The sequence below is a fragment of the Dasypus novemcinctus genome, chromosome 10, assembly GCF_030445035.2.
Source record: "Dasypus novemcinctus isolate mDasNov1 chromosome 10, mDasNov1.1.hap2, whole genome shotgun sequence".
Classification (NCBI taxonomy): domain Eukaryota; kingdom Metazoa; phylum Chordata; class Mammalia; order Cingulata; family Dasypodidae; genus Dasypus; species Dasypus novemcinctus.
Genome location: NC_080682.1, coordinates 65,123,379 through 65,135,681, shown reverse-complemented (window position 1 = coordinate 65,135,681; position 12,303 = coordinate 65,123,379). Strand labels below are relative to the sequence as shown.

At 38.5% G+C, this 12,303-nt stretch overlaps 1 protein-coding gene across 1 annotated transcript in view; it reads right to left on the bottom strand.

The window, feature by feature from the left end:
* The window catches only part of LGR4 (leucine rich repeat containing G protein-coupled receptor 4), a 120,279-nt gene that overhangs the window by 59,685 nt on the left and 48,291 nt on the right, over positions 1-12,303 (bottom strand). Inside the window, exon 2 of the mRNA XM_004454270.4 lies at positions 1,252-1,323. Within this exon, the coding sequence (XP_004454327.1) occupies positions 1,252-1,323 (72 nt within the window). The remainder of the gene's footprint in view (positions 1-1,251; positions 1,324-12,303) is intronic.

Genomic DNA, 12,303 nt, shown 5'->3' with positions numbered 1-12,303 from the left:
TTCACAAGTTTGTAAGTGGCAAATAATCTGTTCAGTTTTTGCTGTGGGATCAAATTAGATTAAACTAATTTCTCCTTAACTTTTTAAAATCCTTAACTGCTCTTTCAGTATTATATCAGAAGCAGAACACACAACCTATAACATGTATGTCTAATTTTTAAGCCCTGTTCTCATTCTGGGAGGGGCTGAGCAAAGAGGAGGCATTCACACAACTTGAATCTAAAACTCAATAGCTGGGCTGTATGACACAATCTGTAATGTGAATTAAGATTCCTTCAGGGCTGTATTTCTGAGTATCAAAATGCCACCTTCTTACCTCCACATATTACACAATCCATTAGCTTGGCTTTTCACTGCCTATATTTAACTTGATTCAAGTTCTACTTTATTTTTTCACCTTGATTCTGAAAATATAATACACAGTTCCCCATTGCTTTACTATCTAAAAGTGCCTATTTCAATGATGAATTTTAAAACAGTACAAAGCACAAAAGAGAATAGAAATAATTTTTTTTTTTTAAAGTAGAAAAACATTTTCAACAATGTAGATTGTTAAAATCCAAATCCACAACTTCCCCAAAACAATTCACCTAATAGATCTATTTCAAAGAACATGTCCTTCATCCTGGATCACTCCCCTCTCCTCAGCCCCATTCATCTGAGAAGTTGGAAACGTGGAATGCAACTGACAACTTCAGAAGCATTCTTACAGTGAAAGCTGTTCTTAGAGACCTGGACAATGTTCCATGCTTTCATTTCATCCCCAAAGGTCACCTGCAAACGTTCAAGGAGACCTTCAAACTACACTTAGCTTCCTGCTAGCTGTTGATGCTATTTGCTACATCATGACCCTGAAACACCTAATATTTTTCTTTATGATTGTGTCACCCATACTGCAAATCCCATTGGCAACAATGGTAATTACACAGAAGACTTGTTATCTCAGGATAACACTGTAATTAACTTGTGTCACTGTAGCATTCATGGTTAACATAATTGCAGCAAAAAAAGTTCTATGAAATTAGCATTTTTTCCCTCATTTCTGGCTTTCAAAAATAACTCGAGTGGTTACACTGCTTAAAAAATCAAGTGCACCCTTCCCCCAAAAAAACACACCATGATTCCCTCTGCACAAAGCCACTGAAATTAAGCTACCCGAATGCTCCCTAACAGGAATCACTAAACTATCTCTGTTGTAAGAACTTCCGAAGAGAATAACAAAAAAATATTTGTTTTCAAAGTAATACTTACAGCTCTTCTAGAAAAGGAAAGTTCTTAAATGCATCTTCTGGTAATTGAGTAATGTTGTTCATACTGATGTCCCTAGAAAACAAAGTTGAGAGGAGTGTTGATTCAGCGATATTAGACTTAAAACATGTAATTCAATGGCAAAATTATTCAGTGCTGAAAATTTGTAAAGAAGCAAGAAAAATGAGTACAGAAGGCATACATAGAAATAGCCATAATTTGGCTTCAGAAAGCAATGATCAAAAAACATAGAAAAGTTATTCTTTTCTTATAAATTATGTTTCATAACTTAGAAAGACCTAACATGATTCTCTTTTAACCCAGATCCTAGACTTCCCCCTTGATGTATCCTTGATAATACTGTTGCAAACTACCTACAATGTGTGAGCCTGGGTGACTTCTCAGCACTCCGGTATTCAAAGGGCTGTGCCTAATAAAAATAAAGCAATGAAAACACCAGCACTTGATAAAATAGATTTGCAGCAAAGATGGTTTCTTTAGAACCATGGTCAAGGACAGTAAAACATGTCCTAGCTCTACAACAGTCATATTTTCTGAAAAACCTATAAAAGTCCTCCAGGTAATAGTTTCAAGTGGATTCCATTTTTAGCCGAAAAACAGATGCAAACTAGAGACAAGTGCATACATGACAGGTATGCAGTTCAATTCCAGTTTTCCCTCCGAGAGTCAGCAGAAAGGAAGGAACCCATTCAACAGTATACCTCAACAATTAGCCAATCCAAACAGCTATAAACACACTTTATTAACCATTGCCTTCTTGCCTGGCAGCTGCCTTTTGAATTGGCTCCTTCCAAATGTCACTTAATATCGATACCATAAAAGACAGGTTAAGGCAAGCTTCCATGGGGAAAATCCCAACACGCATGGGGTCAGTTGCCTCACTCAGGTTCCTCTGCCTCTCATGTGGTGTTTAATTTTGTGGTAGAGGTCCCAGATTTCTCTGGAAATCACCATGAAAATTCATATGTGGGGCATTCCCATTACTAGATTATACACATTGGTATAAGGAGGTAGAAGAGAAAGCAAGTACAACAAAGTCAGCTAATAACAGTAACTAACAGACCCATTTCAAAGAACATCATTTCAGTAAGGTAAAATTTTCTTTTAGAGGAGGTGACACCTACAGTACTGAGGTAGGTACATCCCTTCTCCCCTTCTCCGCTCCCAATAAAACTTAGGAATGAGATTTGCATCCCTTCTTACTAGTTCTTCCCAAGGCAGGTTAGGAAAAATTTTTTATTTGAAAATAACAACAAAGGCAGCAGCAAAAAAAAAAAAAAAACAACCAAACAAAAAAACCATCAGCAGCAGCTAATATGGAGCAAATGCTCATAAGACTGTACCAAAAATTGTACTTTACAAATGGGGAAAGTGAGGCTTACTAAGGTAAAATAACCCCCTCAAGGCCATTCAACAAGTGGTAGAGCAGGAAATATGAAATTTGGAGTGCATGATCTTAACCACAAACTCTGAGCCTTCTCAACTGTCATTTATCATTTGAATCCTGTTACTTCTCTCTCATGGTAGTCAAGATATAAAATAAAGCAAACCCTTGAGTCTTATCAAGGTTGAAATGTAGGAGGGATGGAGCCCTAAGATCTTGGTACAATCAAGAATGCATCACAGGATGGTCACCTTTGTTTGAGGACTCAAAAAAGAAAAACTGTAAGTAGCTTTAGCAATAAAGGAACCATGAAACTTTTCTTAAAATGAATCCTTATGATAGGTAAAGACTCACATGTGTTCCATAATTTTATATCATTGAAAACAGCTCAGATCATATTAAAAATGCCTGTTAAGAAAAACAAAATTAAAATACTTCTCTAAGAATTATTATTTTTAAGCACTGGCTCCAATACTACTTTAGTCAGATATAATCTTGGGGTGGCAGGGCTGGGGGGGAGGGGCTTTTGTTTTTCATGAACCCTTGTAGCTAGATACCAAGGAAGTAGCATCAGAATAGTGGTCAGAAGAAGCAGCTTCAACTCCAGGCACTCCCACTGAGTTGTACTCCTGAGACTCAGTTTGCTCATCTGCAAAATGAGTTGATCAAACTGATTGGTTGGGTAGCTTCCTGGCCTGACCTTATATACTATGATTCACCTTTTTCTGCAGTTTTCATAGATGGGCCCACCCTACCAGATTAAAATACATATGGTTTTTTTTTGGAAAAGACATTTCTGAAAAGTTTACCATATAGAAAAATTCAAGGACTATTATTTTGCCATATAAAACTAGTGAGTCACTCCCATTGAATATACATTTGGCCCTAACAAATAAAGTCATTCCTAAAAATACAACAAAGCTGTTAATCATATTGAAATGCAAAATAATCTAAAATGAATAAACAGTGATTCTGTAAGCTATCACACAACTTTAGTGATTTTTAATCATGCCAATATAAGGAGAAAGAACAACCATAATTCATTGCTTTAGAAAATGAAGTATGCCACTGAGTTAACTATAAGTTGGCAAGCCGGACTTCAGGTGAGAATCACAGCAACAGAAAAACTGATTAATTGCGTCATCAGAAACACACACACACACACACACATAATTGGAGAGAATTTACACCAAACTATTCTCTGCATTCCACATTTTTAAACAAATATATAATCCTCTCATTTTTTCCTTCAGAGTAACAAGACGTAACAGGTACTTTGCCTGCGAGGTGTAAACATAATTAGTGGGATTCCGTATTTACAAACTAATGTATGTTAAACACATGGTGAGGTTTTGTTTTAAAGCTTCAGATTCAGGAACAACATTTATTTCTAAATTGTTCTGAATTTTATGTACCCAGAATGGCTCTCTCTTTTAGGTGTTTTCCCCTAGACTTCCTGGGCTTGAATTACAAAACATTTATGAATAAAGTCAAAAAAGGGAGGGAGAAAGACTACAAGATGTTATCTCCAAAGAAGCTCTGGAAACATGTACTTACAGAATACAAGGTGGGTAGGTATTCATTTAAAATAATGAGGACTGATGGTGATAAACAACCTACAGACAGTCTTAAGAGAAGCTTCCAGACCTGACATCACCAGTACCCACAAGAGAATCCAAGTTGCATAAACTTTAAAATCAGAAAGTTAGAAAGGATGCTGGAGTGATGAGTTAAACTGTCACAATTTACAAATGGATGACCTACACCAATAATTATAAATATATTCGACTCATAAGCCATATAAACTATTAAAATATATTTTAAAAAGAAACAATGTAAAATATTCAACTAGCATATGCATCTCTGAATCAATGCCTTCATATCACATGACCAACACAATCCTACCAATAACATTTGTAATTAAACCCAGTGATCCATCATCCTGGGTTCCTAAGTAGAAACAAACAATATAGAAAACCAGACAGGAGAAGAGTAGATGTGGCTCAGAGGCTAAGCCCCTCTTCCCATGTACGAGGTCCTGGGTTCAATACCCAGTACTTTTTTTTTTTTTTAATCATATATAGTCAGAGCACCACCAACTCACAAAGGCCTCTGAAGGACAATTTCAAGAGAGCTGACTTGCCTTTGACTGGGAGCTAGCCTTGACTAGTTGGAAATGTACAAGATTTGAAGCCAACTGACCAAGGTTTAACTATATACTACTAGCTGGGTACTCTTGGCCAAGCTGTTTGTTTTCTGAGCCCTGGTTTCCTCATTTTTTAAATGGAGGCAATAAGAACTAAATCTTGTAAGTTGCTGTGAAGATAAGAAAATGTGAAGTAACTACAATGGGCTCAACAAGTAATACCTATGATCTTATCTTCACCCAGGCTTTGTCACTGTTCTGCTGCTCTTGAAATCTGTCTGAATCCAGTGGGCAAAACCCTGACTGTTAGCAGGCCAGCTATCACACATCCTTTGTTGTTCTTCATTGGGGGAAAAAACCTCTTTTACACAAGAGAAACACTAAATCGTGTAGAAGTCCTAGAACTGGGAGGCAGCAATTACTACAAAACTGGACTCTAAGCTCTGGGAACACTAAGTCAGAGTCAAGATTTTAAGCTGAAGAGCCTTTCAAGATCAAAAACTTCATTTTAAAAGAAAACAAGCTGAGGCCCAGTTATTGACAGAGTAAAGCACTCCTATTTGACAAGAAATTACATTCTTAGGATATTTTTTGGAAGGACAAAGCAAGACAAGATTCTTCCTCAAAAAGGTTACTATGATTTCAAGCAATTTAATGACAAAGCAGGGTAAAACCTAGAGCTTTTACTGAGCAGGGGCAAAACAAAAAACAACAAGGGAAGTGGATTTGACTCAACCAGTAGAGCGTCTGCCTACCACATGGGAGGTCTAGGGTTCAAACCCAGGGCCTCCTGGCCCATATATGAGCCGGCCCATGCACAGTGCTGATGCACGCAAGGAGTGCCATGCCACGCAGGGGTGACCCCCATGCAAGGAGTGAGCCCCGTAAAGAGAGGCGCCCAGCGCAAAAAAAGTGCAGCCTGCCCAGGAGTGGGGCCACACACATGGAGAGCTAATGCAGCAAGATGACCCAACAAAAAGAGACCCAGATTCCCGGTGCCACTGGCAAGAATACAAGTAGACACAGAAGAACACACAGCTAATGGACACAGAGAGCAGACAACCGGGCGTGGGGGTGGGGGGAGGAGAAGGGGGGAAAACAAAACAAAACAAAACAACCAAACACTTGAATTTATGTTTTCGAGACATTTTTTTTTTTGGTAGTAGTGTTCTGTATGGTTAAGTCTCTCAGAACAGACCAACTGAAACAGAGTATATATTTCTGCAAATTATACCCACATAAAGCAATATCTCTAACTTTTTACCACAGAGATTAAAAAAATACAAAAGTACATTACCTCACTAGAAAAATAAAGCTGAATACCCAAACACCAGCAGTCACTGATCTCAGAATTAAAATTTAAAAGGTACAATTGTTCAACTGACACTGCTAAAACTCCCCGGTGGTTAAACGCTCATCTTTTCTTCCCCATAAAATTCACTAATGCTAAAGTAGCTACAGAGTAAGGAAAAGCATCATGTTTCAACAAGGTACCTTTAAAAATCCCTGTAAAATTCTCCTTAAGCAAGCCAGACCTGTTTGCTGATTGCCAAAAGTGTACCACTGTAGACCCATCTTTGCTGGGTCTGGGCCTTCTGCCATGGAACTATTTAATATTAAATATACTGTGATTGACCCAGTGTTATCTAAATTTGAATAAGCCCTCCTATTTGTATTAGATAAAATAGTACTACTGGTGCCATATTGTTGATTGTATCTCAAATATAATATAGCAGTTTAAAAAGTCACTAAATTACATATAGGTTCTAGAGAACACAGGGTCTCTTAATGGTGGCAAGTCTTTTAACTCAACAAGCACATAGTGATAATGAGCAAGAACTAATACCACCATCACAAAATTAAAAAAAAAAAGGAACTGATACTATCCCAATGGCTTTTCCAGAGTGTCTTTTTTTTTAATTTCCCAGTCAATCAGAAATTTCAGGCCAATCTCCAATTAATAGATGTCTACAGCAGTATATAGTATAACCAAAGGTGGAGTAGGGGATGGGGGTGGGTGACCAACTAAATTTGGAAAAAGACCTCAGGTGGAACAAATTTGAAGAGAAAGTCTCTTGTCCACAAATAATGTACATACACACATAATATGCAAGTTCTAGTCAAAACTTATTAAATGCTTAATTTCCTGCCACTTTTCCGTATCTTCAGGCAAGTAATCTTTTACTCCTCACCTTTTTGAAATAACGAAGTTACTTTTGTTAATTGTTTTTAAAAATTGAAATAACAGATACAACCACCCAAAGTACTTACTTCCAGTGATAACTAAGGTCACATTTTGTGGTATCCTTCCAGATTCTTTTTCCAGGTATGGTATATGTTTTTACAAATTTAAAATCATATAATTACGAACATGTTTATCTCTTTTTTTCCCCTCCCCTACCCTTCTTTCCCTCCCCTCCCCCCACTCTGCTATTTTTGCTGTCTCTGTTCATTCGGTGTGTGATCTTCTGTGTCTATTTCTCTTTTGTGTGTGTGTCTTCTCTTCTCAGTTTTCCCCTCTCTAGGATTCACCAGGATTCAATTCTGGGGACCTCTGTTGTGGAGAAAGAGTCCCTGTCACTTGTTCCTGGCTTCTGCCGTGCCTTACCTTGGCTCTCCCCTTCATTTCTCTTTTGTGTTTTTTTGTGTGTGTGTTTTTTAAGATTTATTTATTTTCCCCCCTTCCCCTCCTCCTACCCAGCTGTTTTTTGCTATCTGTTTTGTCTTCTCTTCTCATTGCCTCTCCTTTAGGATTTACCAGGATTTGATCCTGGAGACCTCTGATGTAGAGAGAGGTTCCTGTCAATTGAGCCACCTCAGTCCCTGGTTTCTGCTGTGCTTCACCTTGACTCTCCCTTTGTCTCTCTTCTGATGCGTTATCATCTTGCTGCATGGACTCACTTGCATGGGGCACTGGCTAACAGCATGGGGACTCACACGGGCACTGGCGTGCCATGTGGGCATGCTTTCTCTTCTTCTTTTTCACCAGGAGGCCTCAAGGGTCGAACCCAAGTCCTCCCATATGGTAGGCGGAAGCTCTATCACTTGAGCTACATCCACTTCCCCTTCATCTCTCTTTTGTTGTGTCATCATCTTGCTGCATGACTAACTTCCACGGGCAATGGCTGGCTGAGCGGGCACTTGACTTACTGCGCAGGCATTGGCTTGCAGCATGGGCACACCTTTACCAGGAGGCCCCAGGGATTGAACCCAGATCCTCCCATATGGTAGGCGGAAGCACAGTCACTTGAGCCACATCTGCTTCCCCATGTTCATCTCTTGACACTTAAGATTCTTTGTTTGCAAAATGAAAAAAGAAATCTTTGAAAATAGCTTTAGATGGAAGTCTAACAGACTTTAATAACTCAGTGCTATTCTTGGCAGACAGTATATATCTTGGGATGGAAATGTTTTTGCTATTGGAGGCCACTAAAACAAAAGGAACACAATTTGCAACTTAACTGTTTTCCTTTCAAAAAGAAAGGGAGATATCCTGTCATCCATTTAATACATGCTTATAAAGCATCTTTTATCCATGTATGTACAAGGAAGACACTGTGCCAGGATGGTGAGGCTTTTGTTCCAAAAAGTATGTTTACACTGATTTAAAAAAATTTTTTTGTATTAAAATTCACCAGTCCACTCTATTCTTCACTTGCTATTACTATTTAAAATATAACTGTAATATTCAATTAAATTTAACTTTATAAACTCCATTATTGTATTTTGAAAAGAATAAGAACAGCTACATATCCATGAAGATACTGCTCTTAAGCTGCAGAAATGTGACCAAAATAATATATATGCTATTTTAATCAAATTTTGCTCTAGAGACTTTTTCTGACAGTATGTGTTTTAGCACTGCTAGAATCCAACTAGATGTCAAAATAGACATCTTTCTACTGTCCTGTGCAACATTTCTACTACAAACAGTTTGAAGCAGCAAGATAAATTGGTCTTATGCTATCTAGCATTTTCCCTGGTGTTTCAAACACAAATGACACTGTGGTTTCCAGTGAAAGGAATCCAACACTTCTTTTCTCTGCAGTCTTGGACTACTTAAGAGGAGAGCTGCTATAATACTAGCACTTAAAAATAAATGCAAATTACTACAGAGAAAAGTAATCATCTTATACAGTCATTATCTAGTTAAGGTACATAAACATCCCAGTATGTAATCGTCCTAAAAATAAAGGCTAGAAAAAATTCCAGCTTCAAATCTTAAAAATAAATTTCAAAAATAATAATTTTCTCAATAGGGGATAAAGAATACTTAGTTCATTTTATGATATCTACTAATTTTAGGGCCCTTTACTACTTTTCCATTAAAAACTTTCAAAATTGTGTTGCCATCTGTTAAGAAAATGAAAGGACATATCGCAGACTGGGAGAAAATATTTATAAAATACTTATCAGAATAAGGATTTGTATAGTTAATATATAAAGAACTTTCAAAAGTCAATAATAAGAAAAACCAAATTTAAAAATAGGCAAAAGATTTGAAGTGACACCTCTCCAAAGATAAACAAATGGCAAACAGGCACATAAAATGATGTACAACATTAGCCATTAGGGAAATGCAAAGTAAACATTACATAACTTTTGGAATGGCTAAAATTTTCAAAATAATAATAACTGACAATACCAAGTGCTGATGAGGATGTGGAACAACTGGAACTCTCATACCCTGCTGGACAGAATGCAAAACAGCACAACCTCTTTGAAAAACTGTTTGGTGGTTTCTTACAAAATTAAATATATACTTATGACCACATGCCCTAGCAATCACCAAAATATATCACCAAAACTGGAAAATAACCCAAATATTCTTCAGCTGGCAAATGGATAAACAAACTTTGATACCTCTATACAATGAAACACTTCCCAGAAACAAAACAGTAACACCTACTGATATAAGCAATAACATGGGAAAATCTTAAACACCTTATGCTAAGGCAAAGAAGCCAGACTCAAAAGACTACATATTGTATGGTTCCCCATACATAGGGCATTTTGGAAAAGGCAAACCTATAGAGACAGAGAACAGATCAGTAGTGGCCAAGGAACGGTGGTGGGAGGAAGTCTGCTTACAAAAGGACAGGAGAGAATTTCCTGGGGTAATGCCTATGGTTTATATCTTGATTCTGAAGGTGGTTACACAGTTTTATACACTTATAAAAACTGAATTTTACTGTATGTAAAGTTAACCTCAATACCTAAGGAAAAAAAACTGTTAATTTATAAATAAGAGCATAAATAATATTATCTCCTCACACTGTCCCCAAAGGAAAAAACAATTCATCCTATGATTAGAGGTCCTTATTCCAAGTCCTACTCAAAACTGAAAAATGTGATACACAGCAATGGTTTGAGAGTCAAGAAACCTGGGTAGTTATTTTTCTGTTTGTTTTCCCAGACTCTGCTATTAACCTGCAGTGGAACATTCAGATACACCTCTTCATTCTCTATTTATTGATCACACATTAGATTTGTGCCTGTGAGCTGGGCACCAGGAATAGAAAGGCAAGTAAGACACACTCTATCCTCAAGTGCTTTCTGAAGCTATGGGGGAGACAACAAATCAAGTGGGTGAATGAAATAATAAGGATGTACGGCCAGGGAAAATATGCAGATCAGATCTCAAGCTAAAGAAAGATTTCCAAAGGTGGGCTCTTGTTTTGAGGTGTAAAAGACAGATATTACTTTATAGAGAGCTGTTATTTCAACCTAGGGTCTCACGCCGTAGAGTGGCAAGGTTTCCCCAATGGGGATGCAACTGGCATGCTGACCAGGATAATTCTTCATTACTCAAGATAATCTTGCTCACTATAGGGCATTTGGCATCCCCCAGTGCGCTAATTCAGTGCAACCAAAGTCACCCCAAACTTTCCCTTAGGAAACTGGTAGCACAAAGAGAGACATGAAATCTACTTAGCGGGAAGCAAACGGCATTTTTTTTCTTCCAAAGAAACAGAACGAATAGCTAAAATCAAGGTAAATACATGACATATAAAATGAGTACTGTTTCATAACAACTATTTTGTTTTTAATATATTGGGTTGTGATACTGGGAAGTGGATTTGACTCAACAGATAGAGTATCTGCCTTACCACATGGGAGGTCCAGGGTTCATATCCCAGGGCCTCCTGACCTGTGTGGTGAGCTGGCCCACGGGCAGTGGTGATGCACTCAAGGAGTGCTATGCCATTCAGGCGTGTCCCCCACATAGGGGAGCCCCATGCTCAAGGACTGCGCCCTGCAAGGAGAGCTGCCTGGCGAAAGAAAAGCACAACCTGCCCAGGAGTGGCACCACACACATGGAGAGCTGACACAGCAAGATGATGCAACAAAAAGAGACACAGATTCCCGGTGCCACTGACAAGAATGCAAGCAGACACAGAGAGCAGACAACAGGGCAGGAGGAGGGAAGGGGAGAGAAATAAATAAAAAATAAATCTTTAAAAAAAAAATGCAGTCTTCACTGGGTTCATAATGAAAAAAGAGACAAGAAGAGAGAAAAAAAGAAAAAAAAAAGGAAAAGGAAGGAAAAGAAAGAAGACAAGACAAGACCAAAAAAGAGAAAAAAATAAAGAGTAAAGAAAAGACTGAAAGCTCCTGAACTGGATGACTTATGTGCTTAGGCGTGAGCAAGCAGAGGGTGCCTTCCAAGCAGAGTCTATCATGTGTGAAAGCAGAGTGGTCAAAGAGATAAAATCTTCAAGGAAGTAAAGAATTGCAAGTAGTATGGTCAAGAGAGATAAAACCATCACGAATTCAAGGATTAAAAACAGCATGGCTACAAGTGGCAAGAGAAGCTACCAAGACAAGCAGAAAGTTCATCCCAAAGGGCCATATAAGCAACCTGTAGAAATCAGAACTTTAGTCTCCAAGCACGGAAATCTGCCAGAGGAAGTGTAGCATAAGTTTGCTTTAAAAAGTTCACTCTGGGGAAACGGACTTTGGCCCAGTGGTTAGGGCGTCCGTCTACCATATGGGAGGTCCGTGGTTCAAACCCCGGGCCTCCTTGACTCCGTGTGGAGCTGGCCATGCGCAGCGCTGATGCGTGCAAGGAGTGCCTTGCCACGCAAGGGTGTCCCCCACGTGGGGGAGCCCCACGAGCAAGGAGTGCGCCCGTGAGGAAAGCCGCCCAGTGTGAAAAGAAAGAGCAGCCTGCCCAGGAATGGCGCCGCCCACACTTCCCGTGCCGCTGACGACAACAGAAGCGGACAAAGAAACAAGACGCAGCAAAATAGACACCGAGAACAGACAACCAGGGGAGGGGGGGAAATTAAATAAATAAATAAATAATCTTAAAAAAGAAAAGAAAAGAAAGTTCACTCTGGTAGCCATATATTACAATAGAATGACAGGAAAGTCTCTCTCTGGATCTCAGCTTCCTCTACAGTAAAATATTTTGTACTTGCTACCTTCCATGGTCCTTTCCATATCTATCATTATGACTCTTATTTTGACATTCCTGCACATACCATGCATAATTAGTAGA